Genomic DNA, 22841 nt, shown 5'->3' with positions numbered 1-22841 from the left:
CCTGCTTTCATCCGTGAAGAGCACAGGACGCCAGTGGCGACTTTGCCAATCCTGGTGTTCTGTGGCAAATGCCAAGCATCCAGCACGGTGTTGGGCTGTGAGGACAACCCCCATCTGTGGACGTCGGGCCCTCATACCACCCTCATGGAGTCGGTTTCTAACCGTTTGTGCAGACACATGCACATTTGTGGCCTGCTGGAGGTCATTTTGCAGGACTGTGGCAGTGCTCCTCCTGTTCCTCCTTGCACAAAGGTAGCGGTCCTGCTGCTGGGTTGTTGCCCTCCTATGGCCCCCTCCATGTCTCCTGGTGTACTGGCCTGTCTCCTGGTAGCACCTCCAGCCTCTGGACACTACGCTGACAGACACAGCAAACCTTCTTGCCACAGCTCGCATTTATGTGCCATCCTGGATGAGCTGCACTACCTGAGCAACTTATGTGGGTTGTAGAGTCCGTCTCATGCTACCACGAGTGTGAAAGCACAACCAACATTCAAAAGTGACCAAATCAGCAGCCAGAAAGCATTGGTACTGAGATGTGGTCTGTGGTCCCCACCTGCAGAACCACTCCTTTATTGAGGGTGTCTTGATAATTGCCAATAATTTCCATCTATTGTCTATTCCTTTTGCACAACAGCATGTGAAATTGATTGTCAATCAGTGTTGCTTCTGTCGCGCCCCCGGGGCCGTGGGGTACTCGGCAGCCGGGCCCTCAGATGCTTGGGGGATATCACGGTGGCTGGCCCGGTTCGTGGCCCAGGGCAGACAACTGAAAAGAGGGGAATAGGGGAATATATATTGGGATAATAGGTTTGTAAATGTTCGTGACGCCACCTGTGGTGTCTGGTGAGGATCACCAGCGCTGCAGCAGTCCACTGAGGCCAGTGTTGTGGCAGCTTAGATGGTATCGCTCCCCACAGGTGGAGCAGGGCCTCAGGGCAGCGTAGGAGGGGGAATGCAGGACAGAGGGGACCCAGCCGGGTCAGTGCAAGAATAGGAGCACACACGAAAGTCACTTCAGTACCTTTTACTGATGGAAATTCAGGCACGTCCCGGAGCACTGTAGGGTGAGGGGTGCATGTCCGGATTCTCCCCAGTGAGCGGGTGTAGGGCCTCCTGTTTCTTGCCTCTCTGTAGTAAGTTTCTGACCTGCCTGGAGCTAGGCCTAACTTGGTTTCTGTTCTGCACCCGCTGACCTGGTGATAGGGCCTTCTGTTGGAGATCACTCTCCCTATTCTCTGGGGTCTCCGTGATTCCTGACCCTGGTACGTATCAGCTTTTGGTGATCCTGGGACATGTAGTTCACCAGGGGTTCCGGTTGTTTTCTACTGGTCATGAAGATCCACGTAGACTCTCAGACCCGGTGTCCGGTATATGCTTCGGGGTGAGTTGGTTAAGCTCCTCTGCCCCCTATGTTACTCACTTTCCACTCGCCTTCGGCCCCTCACTAGGCTACATACACTGCAGCCGGGACACTGCTCTTCTTCGCCGCTCTCAGAGTGTCGGCACACTTATAGCTCTCTATCCTGAGCTCTGAGTTCTAGTCTGGACTCACTCTACAGACTATACTGAACTCTTTCTGCAGGAACTGCTAGGCTCTGGCTCAACTGCACTGACTCCTTCTGTGTCTGAGCAGGAATTGCTGAATAAGTGAGCTGCCTAGCTCCAACTTCCCTATTTATATCCCTAACGGGCTCCCTCTGGTGGTCTGAGGTGGAAGGTGGAGGTGTGTGTATGCTGTGGGGGCCTCTTGTGGAGAAATCTGGTAATACACCCCTCTAGGATCTGTGGTACCAAGCGCAGCTGGGCGCCACACTTCTTAAGTGGACAGTTTGATTTCACAGAAGTTTGATTTACTTGGAGTCATATTCTGTTGTTTAAGTGTTCCCTTTAGTTTTTTGAGCAGTGTATATACATATTTAAAAGATCGGTGGATCTCATCAGGAATAGTTAGTGAGCTGGATATATTTTTTTCAAATTTTTTTGGTATATGTCAGTGAGGGATAGTAGGGGATAATCTTTATTGTCAGGGCTGATGTAATGGTGCTTTGTGCATTACTTATATTCCCTGCAGTATCCAGTACAGGAGATCATGTTGAGTCTGTGCTGTGTGTGACTCTGGGGGAGCTGTCGGAGGGGTGTAAGTGGAGTTACTGGTCTGTGCTCACTGCTGGCTTGCTGCCCAGCACAAGGAATGATGGGAAATGTAGTAAGAAAGAAGCAGAGGAATCTGAAGAGGAAGTGATCACTATGACAACAGAGCTGGTGTAAGGGCACAGGAGTGAAGGAGAAAGGCAAAAAAACAACATAAGACTGAACAAAAAAGGTATATGGGGATCTTTAGGGACATTATCCTTAAGCATTTATGGCAAAACTTGTAATTGGTTCGGGTGGTAGACAACCTTTTCAAATACTCCCCACTATTTGATTGTCTTTAGTATAAAGATTGTACTCTTTTCTATACAAATTGCTTTTTAAATGCTGTAATAAAAAAGAAAATCATTTCACATGTATAATAATTGGCCTCTTGCATGAGGAACTTGTTTATGCATTAAATTTGATTTAGAAGAAGAACTTTTTTTTATAAATCAAAACTTTTATGAAACATTTGATGATTGGCAATTGGCATATATACAAAGCACCTTTCATCCTAGCAAAAAACTTCATATATTCTCATGCTTGCTTAAAGTGTACCTATCACCACCATAGGGCTGCCTTTTTAAGAAAAGAGAGGCAACCACAGAATGGTGATTTAAAAAAATAAAATAAAATTATCTATTAGCAAAAGTGGTCACAACAGTCCTTAAAGCCCCCTACACCCACTGAAGGACTTGATTTTGTGGCAAAATTCAGGTCTGAACTTTTAGGTTGTGGGATCCCACAACACACCACAACCTAACTATGAAAGAGTGAGATCTTACTCTTTATGCTAACCTAGCGATGCCATATATTTTACTAAGCCGTTACGAAATTATAACATTATTAGAACAGTTATATTCTTCTGTTCCATCAATAAATTTTGACTTCCCTCTGTATTCAATGTTAAGCCTTAAAAAAAACAAAATTATATGAGGTTATTTAATGAATCATATTTCCAAAAATTGAGACGAATAGAGAGAAGACTTATAATGTAATCTCTATAATATCCAATGAATGTAAAATGCTTGGCACTAAAGATGGCAATAATGCTTTAATAACCTATTGAGTGCTGGGAACAGCTTGGACCTCCACCGATCCTGGTAATGGGGCTCTGCAAGTCGAGTATGTGCACTAATAGTGCAACTGCGGGAGAAAGCCAAGGACCATGCCTGGCCATTTCTGGCAGTTCCACAGAGTAGTAATGGAGTAAAGAAGCACATGCTCAACATCCACTTCATTTTGACAGGGCTCTGCAGAGGCAGGGTTTCTGGATTGGTGGGGGTACCAAAACTCAGACCACTAGTGGTCAATAAGCTATCCCAAATCTTATAGATAGAAAATTCTTATATAATTGGCATAATCCCTATAAATTATTTCCACGATGTACACCATGCACCACAATCTGTGAATTAGATCTTTACCTTTTAGTATACTTTGCCATATCCCAGGGAATGTATATAATGCTACGCTCAGGTGGGATAAACTGGTTTAAATAGGTAACCGCAGCTACCAGTTCATCACTAAGGATCCTCTCATGCCTTCTCTTCTCTCGTTCCTTAGTTAAAAAGAAATACATGTCACACATAAACATATAAGTTTTATACATATAAAAAATTATATTAGAACTTCCATTCTTTCTAAGCAATAGCTTTTCCGAGGTTTAACAATGATACTCTCCATTTCCATTTGACTCCCCATCCCCTTCTTTTCACATCCAATCTTTTTCCCAACATATCACACTGATACTTGTAAAAAAAACACATTGATTTGGCTGCATGTTCCAGGACAGTAACTGAATAGTGGAGAGCAATTATTTTTCTCCCATCATGGTAGATCTACCTGTGCTTACAGTCACAAAACATTTTTGTTTCAAGGAAAAGCTGATTCATTCCAGTTGCTATTTGAAACAAAGTAAACCTCTAGCCAAATGTTTTACAATGTGGCCATTGTAAGAATCACGGAAAGAAATGTTTTATGGTGGGTAGGCTGCAGGAGACAAAAAGAAAAGTGAAAGGGAATCTGTCACCACATTTGACCTATCTAAACTATTAATATGGCCATACAGGTTATAGACTGCTGAGGAGAGTGATACCTGTATACATATCATAAAAGAGGATTTCTCAACAAGACATCTGATATCACTTTATGTAAATGACTTCCTCCAGGCTGTGGTGAGGATGTTACCTGGAAGATAACTCTGCATGCAGAGCTTATTTTATGTAAAAGGGGGAGATACCAGTGTGAGGAAAGTAACTAACACAGAACAGGAGAAATGAAATTTGTCTTCTTACAAACACATTCTCGGCAGCTCTCACAGCTCTGCTGTATTGTAACAATATTGCAACCCTGTCTGCCTGTGAGTTGGAAGCTGAGAGGAACCTGCAGATGTGTTAGTTATAATCACACACAGCTCTGCAGTGAGATCAGGAGAGCAGAGAGCGACCATTACACATCACACTGGTAACTCCCTCGTCATGTAAAATAATCTCTTGAGGCAGGTTCTCATACAGATCAGTGTCCGCCCCAGAGCCTGGAAAAGGTCATTTATATAAAGTGATAAAAGATCATTTATTATGAGTCATACAGGGATGACTTTTTTCAGTAATCTATAATCTGTAGGCCCATATTATTAGTTTAGATAGGTTAAATGTGGTGACAAATTCCCTTGAAACTATTGTGTCCTGATCAATTATAAAAGATATTAGCTATCCTTAGACAAAATAATTGTACTAAGCTCTGCTCACATTATGTTTCCGCTCACACCTCATAAAGGATGATACGACATGACAGTGTATACGCTAAGTGGCTCCCAGGTAAAGAAAACCATATACCAAGTATTTGCTTTTGTATATAAAAGAGTATTTGACAAAACTATAAAGTAGTAAAATGCATAGCACTGTATACCAGCAAAATGTATTCCAAAATTATACTCTCATGCAATCCATTGAGTAATGCAAACATTTGGTGTATGTATTGTGCTCTTCTTGCCCATTTTCCTAGCATAGGGCGGAAACGTAATCTGAACAGAGTCTTATTTGATATATTACAGATGCAGCGTTTGAAAAGGCTTTGAAACAGGTATTGTGTAGTACACAAACTGGCAAGTTAACAGAGTGACAAGTGATACATTGCATCAGGTATGTATAACTAGAATAATTATCCCAGATAAGCATCTGTCTTTACAACATTTTACACACGTGGTCAAAATTGTTGGTACCCCTCGTTTAATGAAACAAAAACCCACAATGGTCACAGAAATAACTTGAATCTGACAAAAATAATAATAAATTAAAAATATCTTTGAAAATGAACAAATGAAAGTCAGACATTGCTTTTCAACCCTGCTTCCACAGAATTAAAAAAAAAAATAAACTCATGAAATAGGCCTGGACAGAAATGATGGTTCTTCTTAACTTAATATTTTGTTGAACAACCTTTTGACAGAATCACTGCAATCAAACGATTCCTGTAACTGTCAATGAGACTTTTGCACCGCTCGACAGGTATTTTGGCCCACTCCTCATGAGCAAACTGCTCCAGTTGTCTCGTGTTTGAAGGATGCCTTTTCCAGACGGCATGATCAGCTCTTTCCAAAGATGCTCAATAGGATTTAGGTCAGGGCTCATAGAAGGCCACTTCAGAATAGTCCAATGTTTTCCTCTTGGCCATTCTTGGGTGTTTTTAGCTGTGTGTTTAGGCCATTAAACTGTTGCAAGACCCATGACCTGCGACTGAGACTAAGCTTTCTGACACTGGGCAGCACATTTCTCTCTAGAATCCCTTGATAGTCTTGAGATTTCATTATACCCTGCACGGATTCAAGACACCCTGTGCCAGATGCAGCAAAGCAGCCCCAGAACACAACAGAGCCTCCTCCATGTTTCACAGTAGGGACAGTGTTCTTTTCTTGATATGCTTCATTTTTCCGTCTGTGAGCATAGAGCTGATGTGCCTTGCCAAAAACTTCCATTTTTGTCTCATCTGTATATAGGACATTCTCCCAGAAGCTTTGTGGCTTGTCAACAACTAGTTTTGCAAATTCCAGTCTGGCTTTTTTATGATTTTTTTTCAACAATAGTGCTCTTCTTGGTCGTCTCCCATGAAGTCCGCTTAGGACCAAACAACGACGGATGGTTCAATCTGATGTTCCTTGAGCTTGAAGTTCACCTTTAATCTCTTTAGAAGTTATCCTGAGCTCTTTTGTTACGATTCGTATTATCCGTCTCTTTGATTTGTCATCAATTTTCCTCCTGCGTCCAGGGAGGTTGGCTACAGTCCCATGGATCTAAAATTTCTGAATAATATGTGCAACTGTAGTCACAGGAACATCAAGCTGCTTGAAGATGGTCTTATAACCTTTACCTTTAACATGCTTGTCTATAATTTTCTTTCTAATCTCCTGAGATAACTCTTTCCTTTGCTTCCTCTAGTCCATATTGAGTGTGGTACACACCATGTCACCAAACTGCACAGTGAGTATCTGTAGCCCTATATACAGGCCCACTGACTGATTACAAGATCAAACAACATATCTGACCACTAGGATCATACATAAATTAAGTCGGATGGACCTGAACATGACGCTGTTCGACGTCAATAGAGAAGTATATCAAAAAAAGAAAAAGACGTAAACCGAACAATATCCAAAAAATACAAAATTTTATTAATCATTATTAAAAATCCAAAAAGACATGATAGATAAAAACATGGCAACAAGTATCAATAATGAGGCAAGAAAATTAGAAAGCACCAAAACAGATACCAAAGTGAGCATAAACTACAATGATATAGGTCAGACAATAAAAAATAGACCCAATTATGGACCTTATTCAATAAAGGAAACCCTGTATAGCTAAATCGTCTGATCCATGTGAGGTATTATAACATGCAGAGTGCAATAATATATATAATAATAAGAAAGGAAACAATCCTGCATCTAAACAACATGTAAGTAACCTCACAATACTCACTTATAGGTATCAGTCTATGGTGCAATCGCCCCTACGCGCGTTTCGGCGCTGTGCCTTATTCCGGGGGTGTGACATCATTACCAACGGTATTGTTTAAATAGTGTATATTGTCCAATGGCCGGGTACTACAGATCGACTGACCCGACGGTTCTCCCTAACCCTCGCACTGATAGGTGTAGAATGATTCATTATGCCTGCCCTGGTGTGTGGAGTCAAAGAACCAGTATAACCGCTATTTCACACAGCGGTATACCGCCCCCTCCATTGCATATATGGAAACAGTGAACATACACCGCGTCACCCTAGGTAACACACACATAAACGTCCCCTCGCGTGACGACATTGCCCTTCAAGAAGGCCCATACCGCAAAAGCAGGGGCCACAAACCACACTACCTCCCAGATCTCACACGTCGCCATGCGAACAGAATACATATATACTCCCATGGCCAAAGTATCACCAGGGATTCCTAATTCAGATCATTAATACCTATATTACCAATCAAAAGAATACCCATAAAGGTCTAAATTGCCCTAATGCACTAATACTAATATATATATCAAAGACCACGATATCCCCAAAAGGCTCAAAATCCCAACAATTGTTACATATATCACACTTTAAATGTCTTATTGCAAATAACAATATAAATTACCCATTTTGTATTATCACCCCACATATTACAAAAAGAGAAAGGGGGGAACGTGTGAGATCTGGGAGGTAGTGTGGTTTGTGGCCCCTGCTTTTGCAGTATGGGCCTTCTTGAAGGGCAATGTCGTCACGCGAGGGGACGTTTGTGTGTGTTACCTAGGGTGACGCAGTGTATGTGCACTGTTTCTTATTAATTATATTACCTGCGCGTCCCCCTGAGGTGGTCCCGTGGCTGGTGGAGGCGTTCCTTTCCCCATGACTCCATGGACATGCGCGGTGTGTGTCCAGTTACCATCGCCATGTGCGCATACCCAGTATGGAGATTGCAGGCATCATGGTGGGCGGTACCGTGATGTAGCGGGAGTCCCGCTCACGTGATTTAGGGGGCGGCGTTGATGTAGCAAGCTCCCTATTGGGTGGTTTGGTGACACAGCTGGGGTTTCCATATATGCAATGGAGGGGGCGGTATACCACTGTGTGGAATAGCGGTTATACAGGTTCTTTGACTCCACACACCAGGGCAGACATAATGAATCATTCTACATCTATCAGTGCGAGGGTTAGGGAGAACCGTCGGGTCAGTCGATCTGTAGTACCCGACCATTGGACAATACACTATTTAAACAATACCGTTGGTAATGATGTCACACCCCCGGAAGAAGGCACAGCGCCGAAACGCGCGTAGGGGCGATTGCACCATAGACACCTATAAGTGAGTATTGTGAGGTTACTTACATGTTGTTTAGATGCAGGATTGTTTCCTTTCTTATTATTATATATATTATTGCACTGTGCATGTTATAATACCTCACATGGATCAGACGATTTAGCTATACAAGGTTTCCTTTTTTGAATAAGGTCCATAATTGGGTCTATTTTTTATTGTCTGACCTGTATCATTGTAGTTTATGCTCACTTTGGTATCTGTTTTGGTGCTTTCTTATTTTCTTGGCTCATTATTGATACTTGTTGCCATGTTTTTATCTATCATGACTTTTTGGATTTTTAATAATGATTAATAAAATTTTGTATTTTTTGGATATTGCTCGGTTTACGTCTTTTTCTTTTTTTGATATACTGATTACAAGATTGTAGACACCTGTGATGCTAATTAGCGGACACAACTTGATTAAACATGTCCCTTTTGTCACATTATTTTCAGGGGTACCATCATTTCAGTCCGCGCCTATTTAATTATTTTTTTTTTAAATTCTGTGGAAGCGGGGTTGAAAAGCAATGCCTGACTTTCATTTGTTCATTTTCATAGATTTTTAATTTATTATTACTTTTGTCAGATTCAAGTCATTTCTGTGACCATTATTGGTTTTTCTTTCATTAAACGAGGGGTACCAACAATTTTGACCACGTGTGTATATCCATTGGTGAGGATATATCACAGGTTGATAACATGACAAGTGCAGATGTTAAGTAGAAGAAACCTAAGCCATGATTCTACTCAGTCACTTAAAAACAGTATTGCTCAACTACAACTGCATACGTTCTATTTTTTTATCAGTATATTGATGCCATAGAGCCCTTACTAATGAGCCGCAACACATAGATCAGCTACAGAATAAACATATGGCCAGGCTATGAAAGGCAATTGCATGCATCTGTTCACTTTTTTTAATAGTTGCTTTTACTTTCAAAAATGTTACGTTGACATGTAATGAATGCACATTGACCATTGAAGTATTGTGCCGTGATGTAAATCAACCAACCCATAGATTAGGTCTGACAGAAACATTACTGCCACTCGGGTCCCCCCCTCTCTTGTACTTCTGCTCACGGGTCCCCTGGCTCATGCTGTAATAAAATGTCGAGGGCAGGGGCGTACGAAGCCATAGGCGGCGCACATCTCAGCGCTGGGTTCCTTACCGGAGCTGTGCAGCTGCAGCAGCTCCTTCATACTCCTCCTGACTTCAAGTCATCTGAAAGCGTGTATGTGCCATCACCTGACCAGAAGTCAGGAGAACCTGGCAGCGGTGTGCATCTCCTCGTCGCAGCAGGAGCTCAAGGATGCTGCAGGGAACGTATGAGGGGTAAGTATGACAACTTAATTTTTTTAAAAAATAATTAATTAAATTGGGAGTGGGAGCTGCACATGGGGATCTGGGAGTAGGGGGGGGGGGGAGGATGAGCTGCACATGGGGAATTGGGAGGGGGGGGGATGAGCTGCACATGGGGAATTGAGAGTGGGGGAGAAGGATGAGCTGCACATGGGGAATTGGGAGTGGGGGAGGATGAGCTGCATATGGGGAATTGGGAGTGGGGGCTGCACATGGGAAATTAGGAGTGGAGGGAGGATGAGCGCATGGTGGATTGGGAGTGGTGGATGGGAAGAGCGCATGGTGGATTGGTAGTGGTGTGTGGGAAGAGAGCATGGTGGATTGGGAGTGGTGTGTGGGAAGAGCGCATGGTGGATTGGGAGTGGTGGGTGGGAAGAGCGCATGGTGGATTGGGAGTGGTGGGTGGGAAGAGCGCATGGTGGATTGGGAGTGGTGGGTGGGAAGAGCGCATGGTGGATTGGGAGTGGGGAGAGCAAATGGTTGAATTGGGAGATGGGAGTGGGGTGAGCACATGATGAATTGGGAGTGGGGGGGTGGGGAGAGCATGGACATGACATAACGAACTGGGGCAGAGGATGCATGTAAATATAATGAATCGGGGGAGGGGGCGTTGATGATGCAGGAGTGTGACTGGTAATAAATTGGGGAAAAGAGTACAGGTTCTAATACATTTATATTTTTATTAGGTAGGTGGGGAAAGTGGCTATTTACAGTTAGTGGGGGTACTGTGGTGGATTACAATTTATATTTGGAATGGTGGGTTGCATAATGACGAATTATATATTAATGGTTGGTGCACATCTGTATTCAGCTGTGTAATGTAGAAGTTGGGGAATGTGCTCTAGATAATTGTGTGTTATTTTATGCAGAGACAAGTTCTGGCTGGAAGAAGTGATGGCGGTCTATGCTGAATTTAGGAGAAAACCGAAGATGAAGGACTTCACTTAGAGACGTCACCGGTGAGTCAGTGTATTACATGTACACTGTCACTATACACTATATGCTATGTACAGGGCTCCTGTGTTAAATGTCACTGTTGATCACTATTACCTGTACAGTTACATTATACACTGTATACCATGTACAGAACTCCAGTGTATAATGGCACTTATGGTAATATTAGTATTGTGTTTTTTTTTATTAATGATCAATATTGTAGTATTCGGTGACAATGTAGTGGTAATATGTGGTCTGGTCATGGTGTGGCGGTTTTGTCCCTTCTATGTGGTATTATTCGGTCACTATGTGGTGGTAATGTGGTCTGGTCATGGTGTGGTGGTATTTGATCCTTGCATGTGGTATTTTTGGTCATTTTAAAAAATTTATACGACACATTCCCTTAATGAATAATAAATAAAAATATACCTAAAAAGAGTATAGGATATTTTAAGAAAATTTGAATAAGTTAGAATAGAGTAGGGGTCTACCAGAAGAGTCTACCTTATCGTGGTGGCGGCTTTGAAAATCTTTTGGCCAAAACAAAAGCTGCTGGCTATGTGTGTGATCTGGTGTTCGATGAGAACTGGTAATGTGTGATTGGTGAGGACGGGGTGCAGAAGTGGAGTTTTTCCAAGAGTAGGCGGTGAGACTGTGGAAGGTTCGAGGCATGGAGGTGGAGCCTGGACGGAGTCTCAAGGGGGCCCGAAAATTTTGCCAGTATGGGGCCCCGAAATTCCTGGTGGCAGCCCTGAGGGCCCAAACATTTTTTAATCAGATTATTCAAGGGGCTACAAGAGAAAAACAAAAGTAAAATGAAAAGTAAAACAAAACGCAATCTGAATAGGTTGGCACACAGACCTCTTAGTTCACACATCAGATACCACAGTCTCAACTAGGAGTGTCTGTTCTTGATACCAAGTTTTTAAAAAAAAAAAAACTCAGACCTCTAAAAACTATTTCATTAATTTTTCTTTACTTAGTAAGTTATTTCCCCAGTTCATTTGCAAGATTAAAGATAGTTTTTCTAGGAAAAGTTTAAATAGTGGAACTGTGGATCGTAATCACACTGTGCACCCCCATACTGGTGATTAATCCAAATAAAATCCAATACAAAAACCTTGCAGATGTAACCCTAAGGCCCCCTGAAAAGGCCCGACTTTCTAGCAAAGTTGGGCCTGAATTACTGGGTTGTGGATGCTGAATGGGATCCCACAACCCTCCAAGGCCATTTTCACAGTGAAAGAGTAAGATTTAACGGGATCTTGCTCTTTGAACTGAGCCTGCTTTGTCGTGTACTTTATTAAGCATCTACCAAAGGGTAATTACATTGTATCAATTACTATTTGGAAATAAAGTAACAAAGTACATTACATCCCTGGATTAGTGCAAAGAGCGAGATCTTGCTCGTTCACAGCAAGAGAGGCCATGGAGGGTTGTGGGATCCCACTCTGCATGCCGAGATCCCACAACCCGGAAGTTTGGACACAACTTTGTTAGACAATAGGGCCCTTTTGGGGGACATTAGAGCTATTTCTAAGATTTTTTTTTTCTACTGGATTATATTTAGAAAAAAATCATCCATCTAGGGCTGTCCTCTGTTTTATTAAATAAAAGGGCAGTCCCAGATTGGTAATAGGTACACTTTAATAACTTCACAACTGTATTCAAACCACAGTAATGCCATGAATAGAAGTATTCATGGGAGGCCAAATTTTGGAAATGTGGGTTTTAAATGAGTGATAGTCAGGTTGGCCACCTCATCTTGTTAATAAAACTTTCCTGCTAAACTACACAGTATTTCTGTCCATAAAATGGCTGATATTGGAGGAGCATGTGACCAGACCTATCCTTCAGTCTCCCAAAATAGTAAAATACCTTACATGGGAAAGATGCTTTTCTATTTGAGGAGAGTGGTGGACTGGCCTGAACCACCATCAGCCATCTTATGGACAGAAACGCTGGTCAGTTTTTGAGCAAAGATGCACTGACAGATAAATTGGTCAATCCCTTTAAATAGTAACAAACCCTTTTTTAATTAACCTCCAGGAATTAGAAGGTTATTAATTTTTGTAATATACAGTTGTGCTCAAAAGTTTACATGCCCCGCCAGAATTTTTCCTTTCTTGGCCTTGTTTCAGAGAATATGAATGATAACAAAAAACTTTTTCTCCACTCATGGTTATTGGTTGGATGAAGCCATTTATTGTCAAACTACTGTGTTTTCTCTTTTTAAATCTTAATGACAACCAAAAACATCCAAATGACGCTGATCAAAATTGCACATACCCTGGTTATTTTGGCTTGACAACATGCACAGAATTTGACACAAATGGGTTTGAATGGCTGCTAAAGGTAACATCCTCACCTGTGACCTGTTTACTTGTAATCAGTGTGTGTGCATAAAAGCTGAGTGAGTTTCTGGGATCCAGACAGACTCTTGCATCTTTCATCCAGCCACTCACTGACGGTTCTGGATTGTGAGTTATGGGGAAAGCAAAAGAACTGTCAACGGATCTATGAGAAAAGGTAGTTGAACTGTATAACACAGGAAAGGGATACCAAAAAATAACCAAGGAATTGATAATGCCAGTCAGCAGCGTTCAAACTGTGATTAACAAATGGAAAATCAGGGGCTCTGTAAAAATCAAACCACGGTCAGGTACACCAACAACAATTTCAGCCACAACTGGCAGAAAAATTGTTCGGGATGCAAAGAAAAACCCACAAATAACATCAGCTGAAATTCAGGACTCTCTGAAAACTAGCGGTGTGGCTGTTTCAAGATGTACAATTAGGAAGCACCTGAAGAAAAATGGGCTGCATGGTCGAGTCGCCAGAAGAAAGCCATTATGCCACAAAGTATCTCGCCTACAATACGCCAAACAGCACAAGACAAGCCTCAAAACCTTTGGAACAAGGTAATTTGGAGTGATGAGACCAAAACACCAAGGTTACTTACCGGTAGCCGGTTTTTCCTGAACCCATGACAGCACACCTTGAGAGAGGGACCCGCCCCATCAAGGACAGGAATGAATCTGAAATAAAAGGGCGGTACCTCTCCCTCACTTCAGTTGATTACAGAGCATTGAGAGGACCTCCCGAAAAGGTTAGACATATAACCAACACCTACAAAATATATATATATATACATATATAACACCCAAAAAGTGCACACCAGGGTGTGAGAAACAGAAAACAGGGGGGTGGGGGGGACTATGGGTGCTGTCATGGGTTCAGGAAAAACCGGCTACCGGTAAGTAACCTTGGTGTTTTCCCCTCAGCTATGACCGCACACCTTGAGAGAATTTTGGAGAATTATGAGCACCCTAGGGAGGGACCACCACCTGAAGTACCCTTCTCCCAAAGGTAAGGTCAGAGGAGGAGAGATCCAACCGATAGTGCTTATAGAAGGTGGATAGTGCAGACCAAGTAGCAGCTCTACATATCTGATCGATTGAGACGTCTGCCCTCTCCGCCCAGGAGGCTTCCACGGTTCTGGTGGAAAGAGCCTTGATGTTACGGGTCCGGGTGGTGGAACCTCTGTGCCGAGGTGCAAGGAGGGACCCAGAGGGGCGTGACTAAGTATCCACCCGAACCGACTCTGGTCGTACGGCAGCTAACGACACCGTGACCAGGGAGGATCCGGGCTGAGGGACCAGGTGCTACTCTGGGGACGACCTTGTAAGAGAGCAGGTGGCTCCCACGGGTCAGATGGCCGGGACTGACCGGTATGGCGGATGGACACGGCAAGCAGGCGGAAGTCTCTGGTAGCTGACAGGTGGTCACAGTTCGAGAAAGCAGGGAAAGTAGCAGTCTTTAGGTTTACCAGGAAGGTGGTCACAGCAAGTGACGGCAGGGTCTCCAAGCAGGCTGACAGGAAACAGGCAGGTGCTCCCAGGTGAGCGGGCAGACAGACGAGGCGGGTAACTGGCAGGTAACTGGTGGACGCTCTCAGGTGAGCGGGCTGACGGACACAGCAGGTAACAGGCGGGTGCTCCCAGGTGAGCGGGCAGACAGACGAGGCAGGTAACAGGCAGGTAACTGGTGGATGCTCCCAGGTGAGCAGGCAGACAGACGAGGCAGGTAACAGGCAGGTAACTGGTGGACGCTCCCAGGTGAGCGGTCTGACAGACAGGGCAAGCGGATGCTCCCAGGTGAGCGGACAGATAGCCAAGGCAGGTAACAGGCAGGTAACAGGCTGGCAGGCAGGACGAGAAGTCAGGCTAGCAGCGGGACCTGAGGGCTGAAGCACAGATCAGACATAGTGCAAACAACTTTGCTCGGCCACCTCCATTTTGGAGGAGGTGCCTTATATATGGGAAGTCCTCCAGCAATTGGCCGGGGACTCCTTAGGACGACGCGCGCGGCCCCTTTAAGAGAGGGGGAGCGCGCGCGCCCTAAGCACAGTGCCCGGGAAGGAGCGCGCGCCGGCAGCAGCGAGGGAAGGAGATCTGGAGGACGCCACGCGCTGAACAGGAAGGTGAGTGGGACAGCGTCTCTGCCTAGCAGGAGGCAGAGACGCCGATGCAACACTTGACATTGTCCGGGGCCGGAACTTCTGTGGATGTATAGCCTAGACAAATGGCCTCCCTAAGCCACCTGGAAATGGTACCCTTGCGGAATGCGGCCAACTGAGGCGGCAGGGGGCGGGAGGCGCAGCGATCTGTGGGAAGCCGGAGCTTGCCTCACCGCGCGCGCCCGCTCGGACACAGGCCCCAAGGGAGCTGCGGGAGGCGCTTCTGGAGGTTGGAACCAGGTGCACAGGCCAGCGCTCGTTCTTCAACACCGGAACAGACCCAGGTAAGCTTTGCATCTTCTTTCCAGACAGGTTCCCATCAAGGACAGGAAACCAACTGAAGCGAGGGAGAGGTACCGCCCTTTTATTTTAGGTGGTTTCCTGTCCTTGAGGGGGCGGATGCCTCTCTCAAGGTGTGCTGTCATGGGTGAGGGGAAAATTTAACTTTTTGGCCACAACCATAAATGTTACATTTGGAGAGAGGTCACCAAGGCCTATGATGAAAGGAACACCATTCCTACAGTAAGGCATGGAGGTGGATAGTGTAACGGGTCTGGGAGGCGGAACCTCTGGGCTACAATACAAGGGGGCGGTCCTTGTAAGGGAGCGGGTGGCGACCAGGCAGGTAGTCACAGGAGGTGACCAGGACAGTCTCTGGGTGTACGGGCAGGAGGCCACGGCAAGTGATCGGGGCAGTCTCTGGATAAAGGGTAGGTACGACCTGTGATGGCTGAACCTCCAGGTAGGCTAGCAAGGCAGATGAAGAATGTGAGCTCCCAGGTGAGCAAGCGAGAGTCTCTGGAATAGCAGGTGGTCACAGCACGTGACGGCGGAGCCTCCAGGTAGGCAAGCAGGCAGGTAACGGAGAAGCGCTCCCAGGTGAGCGGGCAAGAGTCTCAGGAGTAGCTGGTGGTCACAGCACGTGACAGCGGAGCCTCCGGGCAGGCAAGCAGGCAGGTAACGGAGAAGCGCTCCCAGGTGAGCGGGCAAGAGTCTCAGGAATAGCTGGTGGTCACAGCACGTGACAGCGGAGCCTCCGGGCAGGCAAGCAGGCAGGTAGCGGAGAAGCGCTCCCAGGTGAGCGGGCAAGAGTCTGGAGTAGCTGGTGGTCACAGCACGTGACAGCGGAGCCTCCGGGCTGGCAAGCAGGCAAGTAACGGAGAAGCGCTCCCAGGTGAGCGGGCAAGCTGGTCCATAGACAGACTGACAGGAGTAGTAAGGCAGACCGTCGGACCTCAGGCAAGCAGGCAGGTAGCTGAGGTGCGCTCCCAGGTGAGCGGGCAGGCTGGTCCTTAGACAGACTGACAGGAGTAGTAAGGCAGACCGTCGGACCTCAGACTAGCAGACAGGTAGCAAGTAATCAGGCAGGAATCTGACAGGTAACTGGCAGGTAACTGGCAACGGGACCTGAGGGCTGAAGCACAGGTGAGACACAGGTGCAAACAACATTGCTCGGGCACCTCCATTTTGGAGGAGGTGCCTTATATATGATGAAGTCCTCCGGCCATTGGCCGGGGACTCCTTAGGACGGCGCGCGCGGCCCCTTTAAGAGGAGGGGAGCGCGCGCGCGCGCGCCCTAAGCACAGGGGCCGGGAAGGAGCGCGCGCTGAGAGCAGAGCGGGAGGAGGACGCCGGGAAGGAGCGCGCGCTGACAGCAGAGCGGGAGAGGGACGCCGGGCACGGGGCAGAGCGGTGAGGGGAGCAGCGTCCCTGCCTAGCAGAGGGCAGGGACGCCGGCACTACAGATAGCTGATGTTTTGGGGATGTGTGAGCTACAAAGGCACAGAAAACTTGGTAAAAGTTGAAGGAAAGATGAATGCAGCACGTTATCAGCAAATACTGGAGGCAAATTTGCATTCATCAGCCCAGAAGCTGCGCATGGGACGTACTTGGACGTTCCAACATGACAATGATCCAAAACACAAGGCCAAGTCGACCTGTCATTGGCTACAGCAGAACAAAGTGAAGGTTCTGAAGTGGCCATCTCAGTCTACTGACCTCAATAACATTGAGGCCCTGTGGGGAGATCTAAAGAGTGCAGTTCATGCTAGGCAGCCCAGGAATTTACAAGAACTGGAGGCTTTTTGCCAAGAAGAATGGGCAGATTTACAATCTGAGAAAATAAAGAACCTCATCCACAACTACCACAAAGGATTTCAACCTGTCATTGATGTTAGAGGGGGCAATACACGGTATTAAGAACTGGGGTATGTGAACTTTTTATTAGGGTCATTTGGATGTTTTTGGTTGTCATTAAGATTTAAAAAGAGAAAACACAGTAATTTGACAATAAATGGCTTCACCCAACCAATAACCATGAGTGGAGAAAAAGTTTTTTTGCTATCATTCATATTCTCTGAAACAAGGCCAAGAAAGGAAAGATTCTGCCGGAGTATGTGAACTTTTGAGCACAACTGTATATCATCACATTATTTAGACTGCATTCCTCCCAAACACTATGCTGCAGTGTTGTTTCAGTGCCCAGTTTATGCCCCTTTAGAAGTACTGTTCAGCAAAATGTGCATATTATATTCAGATGGGAGTACAGGAATACCCCTATCCGAAAAAGGGGATGGGCAGCCAAGATGCTTAGACAGGGATAGTCCTGAACACAGACTGTTTGAATATGGTGTACTGATCTTGAGGAGCAGCAGTTGAAAGAAGCTTGTAAAATAGCATCAACTGGGCATCAAAACAGCACTGCAGCATAATGTTTGGGAAAGAGGAAGTCAAAATAAGGTAAAGAAGAATATTACAAAAATTTCAAACTTTGCAATGCCTGCAGGAAAAAAAAAAGTGTATAGAAAAAGATGTATGAACTCCCAACAAAGCTCTCTTTTTAAGCCAAGCTTTCCATGTTCACAGGAGAAGAGGGTTACATCTGACTATTTCTGGAAGCTCTTTGAAGTTCAAACACAACAAATACAGTAACCCTATAGCGGATGAAAAAGCCTGATCTATGTTTTGATATACAGAGGCACTATGTAGTGTTATGTGTGTTAACACTAACAAATTGTATATTTTAATATTGGAAAACTTGAGTGCACCAGTTAGATTTGGATATTGTAGGGTATGAAAAGCGACTGTGGGACGCTGCCATGCCTATGACATAAAACTTTTATTTTAATCCCTAGATCTAAGGTACATGGGCAGTGACTAATATTTAAAGAAACTTGGAAAATTACAACATTGTTACTAAATTTTCCCTACCCCTGTACGATAGAGAAAATCGTTCCCAGCCATCTAATATAAATCTCAGTGAGGCTGTATGGGTCGATAATTGCTTGGTATAACCATTACAGGATATTTTTTTTTAAAATTAGGACAATATTGATCAGCTGGTCTATAGGCTGGAGTAATAGGTAGTTGCTATGAGGAGACAACAATGACGTAACATAGGAATACTATCTTTTTACAGTAAGCATATTGTCTACAGTGTAAAACATGCTTTGTAAGTGAATATACCCTCACTGAGCAAATTATCAACAGAATAATGTATTTCTCACATCAGTTATTTTATTTTTACTATTTGCAGACTACCCAGAGTGTTCAATTTTTTTCTTTAACATCACCAAAAAAAAGAAGATTTAAATGAAAAGTAACTGGAGGCAGATAACAGAGGATGCCATCATTATTAATCAGTGATGGGGACAGTTCAGCTCTTCTTTCCTGCTAAATGAGGAATGAAAGCATCACAGAATATGCTCATAGTACTCTCTCTTATTAACCCATAAGTCATTTTCTGTCTTAGATTTATGATTTTTGGTGGCTTGTTCAGAACAAATCTGTGGGGATCCTGTTCATAGTACAATATAACAGCTCAGGTAAGATGACTGCCCTTATCAGTGCTTAAAGAAAAAGACATAATATGAGAAAATAAACTACTACTTTGACCTTCATAATCCTTTGATACAAGAGCCACAATGTGTCATCAGGTTCCTATGAATACTATCATGACACCAATGTGAACAGATTCTTAACTAAACCATACAACACTACCTCCAAAACAGTGATTTCTGAAACAGAAGCTATAAAATTATTCATTTCCAGATACATAACTATAACAATTTCAATATGTGCAGTTTTCCTACAGAGTAATGGCACTATAATGCCTTTAAATCATTAGTACTTTTCTATATTTCTTTTTGTCGCTTGGAAGTCTAACGCTAAAATGTAAATGACTGAGCATTTCAAAGAGTCTCGGTCCCTGGAGAAGATCCCCGCATAGACAGTTGCTATGACAATAGTAGAAGTTGTGCATGAAATTAAGACAACTAATTTCGAGATAATGCAAAATTATAAATGACTAGGTGAGGAGGCATCCGCATTTGTGTGGTTGAATTTATTAAATAATCTCAGCGCATTTTATTTCATATAAAAGCAATCTCGAGATATTGCTATACAACTTTATGAGCCATCCCTCGGGATGCTGAATAAAACAGCTATGATTTAGCAGCAATTCTTCATTTTGGAAGCTTAAAACTCCCATACTATTATACATTAGACACCGCATTAAATTCAGTGTGAAAGAAAACACGGGGAACCAAAAGAGTCGAACGTTAGAACTAGGAATTTTTACAAGGTACCTGTCAGTTGTTTCATTCTGCCGAAACCACGGGTCACTATGTATCAGACACTGGCTCCTGAATTAATAACCGGTTTTACACTGAAACACTGCAGTGTCTCAGAGAAAAACATAGTTGACAGAGAGGCTGAGGTTACTACTCAAGAAGAAGGTCCCCACCTGCCCCCCTAGACTGACACACGTAGGGAGAGACCGATCAGTTTAGTTGAGAATGGGAAGGCTTCTTGGACTTGTCACCTTGTCCCCAGCTGCATTTCCAACTATGATTTTCTCTAGGAGTCTGGAGTATTTCAGAGTAAACCATAAATGTTTTGAGAGTATGTGTCGGTCTTGGATACATTATGCCCTTGATTCGGGCAGCATGAAGTAGCTGACAGATTCCCTTTAAGCTCGGGTAACAGTCACAAAAAATCACTCCAAAGCTGCTACAAATTCTAGACCGGAGATTAAAGGAGTGCAGGTTAGAAGTCTAAAAGATGGAAAAATGCCCACACTCTAAAAGGTTTTCCTGTAGATTTCACTGGACACCAAGTTGCATGACAATTCCCCAATTATATTTTAGTTTATATTTTAGTTATTGTCAGTCTCATTTTTGGTTACTAGGAACATATACACATACATATATATATATATATATATATATATATATATATATATATATATATATATATATATATATATATATATATATATATATATATATATATATATATATATATATATATACACACACACAGGGTGGTCCAAAAGTAGGTGGACAGAAAGTGTAATAAGGTTATGAAGGGGGAGATTTATCAAACATGGTGTTATTAATTGGCTGGCACGTTCACCAGACTTGACCCCAATGGATTTTTCCTTTTGGGGAGTACTCAAGGACAAAGTTTATAGTCGAAAACCAAAAAGTGTCAGTGATTTGAAAAATGACATAAGAGATGCATTTCAAGAAATGAATACCCAAAGAGACTTGTGCAAAAAAGTTTGTTGAAGTGTAAGAGGCGACTTCAAAGCTGTGCAAATTGTAATGGAAAACAGTTTGAGCACCTGCGTTGATAAAATTTAAGGGCTTTTGTATTATTGTTCAGAATAAAATTTAATTGTCAATGTTATGCTTGTGTTAGTAAATATAATTTTATATATAAATCAAAATAAATGTTATTATTTTCTGGGCACCTACTTTTGGACCACGCTGTATATATCATATAAAAATAAATCATAAAATACAGGACCAAAGCTAGTTATTGGACATTGAACAATTGGCCAACAGTGTAAAGCTCATTTGCTAGCACTGAAGTAGCTTATGAAGATCAGAATAGAGCCTGCTTCCTGGTCAAATGTGACTCCAAGCTAAATCACAGCATGGATTATAATGCATGCACATGTTTGCAATTGTCTCTGAGCAAGACAAAAACAAACAAAAACAACAGATAACTCCAAGCATTTATTACAAATTGCTGAGCACAAGCTGTCTAATAGAGCAGGCTTGGGCTTAATAGGAATTCATAAAGTTCAATTATTCCAGAAATGCATTAATGCTGGAATCCTGGTATGGACAGTCTATGAAAGAGCACATTTTCATCCACACTACAACCGACGAGTTAAAAAAATAAACCACTTAAGTCACGTGTCAGAGCCGGGTGATCCAGAGTCTTGTAGCCGAGCCTTTGACAGCGGACTCGATAAATAAAGCACTATTTTTCAGTGGATTACGCTGTCCTCATTTACATTTACATATTAGTATTTCAGAATGAAATGGACATATTTTTACTATGAGCAAATTTATTTTCATTCAGCTGAATTTCTGCTTCTGTGCCTGAGGATACCAAATAAACAACTAGAAGATAACACCCAAAACATTTTAACCCCTTCCAGAAAAGTGAAGTACATGTATGATACATTTCGGGTCCTGACGTATGCAACGCAGGTGTTCACTGTGTTATACAGCTGTTACCTATTTCTAACTGTAGCTAGGACTGATTGATGCTGTTTAACTCCTTAAATGCCACAATCACCATGGACTCCAAAAAAACAAGTGGTTAACAGAGCCTCCTATCTGCCTGTTGCCCCAGCCCACACCACCCACCCATGCCAGTTATCATGGCAGCTGGGGCCTACCTAAATGTTTGCCATCTTTGTACTCCTGCTATCGTACAGCAGTCTAGCAATCATAAGTTTAAGTTGCATAGGATTACCAATAAAAAAAAAAAAAAAAAAAAAGATTATAACAAGCCTACCTCTAAACTAGACTGTAAGTAGTAGAGAAAAGAATGAATATGAGAACATGGAAGCAATATGATTGGATTCACACCATTGAAAAAGGCTCACCCAGTAGCAATGGTATATACAAGATGAGGAAGGCTTCTGTCCTTTGATAATGATCTGTTTAACCTGATCCGAAAGGCTTAAGGCTTTGAAGAAGACGGCTTCAACAGCTGGCATGGTGTTAAATCAGCAATCGAAAATATGGGTAGAAAAGGGGACCCTGGTAAAATAGGTCTGGGCGATCTGAGAGACGCAAGGGGACGTCTGCAACAGGATTGACCACCTTTACTTAGCAGGACCTTCTGGGTTAATGGTGAGCCATGAGATTGACTGTAATACCTTTTGCCTTCATTTTAAACTAAGGGGAAAAACTAAGCGTGATCACAGAATCCCCAGTATGTCAGAGGCGATCACTAGAGGATTGGAGGTCCTGGATACAAACAGAGGGATCTTACAATGTATCCTGGATGCCATCGACATCTGGTTTGCACCACTGTTGGCAAATCTGGAGAAAAACATCTAAGTAAAGAGACCACTTTACTACAGACAGTTGCTTGTGACTGAGATTAAGTCAGCTGCCCAAATATCTGTTCTGGATATGCTAACTTCTCATATTGCTAAGTGTCATAGAAAATATTAAGAAGATATCTTTCTCCCCCTCAAACCCCTCATTCCATACCCCTCTATACTATTTGTCACCAGAACAAAAGCTGACG

The 22841-nt window shown here is 43.4% G+C and overlaps 1 protein-coding gene across 5 annotated transcripts in view; it reads right to left on the bottom strand.

The window, feature by feature from the left end:
* The window catches only part of FIG4 (FIG4 phosphoinositide 5-phosphatase), a 506946-nt gene that overhangs the window by 314464 nt on the left and 169641 nt on the right, over positions 1 to 22841 (bottom strand). For all 5 annotated transcript variants that reach the window (XM_073675847.1, XM_073675844.1, XM_073675845.1 and 2 more), the window contains one exon: positions 3558 to 3691. In XM_073675847.1, the coding sequence (XP_073531948.1) occupies positions 3558 to 3691 (134 nt within the window). The remainder of the gene's footprint in view (positions 1 to 3557; positions 3692 to 22841) is intronic.

The sequence above is a fragment of the Phyllobates terribilis genome, unplaced genomic scaffold, assembly GCF_046119375.1.
Source record: "Phyllobates terribilis strain yellow unplaced genomic scaffold, ASM4611937v1 Scaffold_3__8_contigs__length_932513732, whole genome shotgun sequence".
NCBI classification, from domain to species: Eukaryota; Metazoa; Chordata; class Amphibia; order Anura; family Dendrobatidae; genus Phyllobates; species Phyllobates terribilis.
The sequence above is the reverse complement of the archived record's forward strand: the minus strand, read 5'-3'. Positions and strand labels throughout refer to the sequence as shown.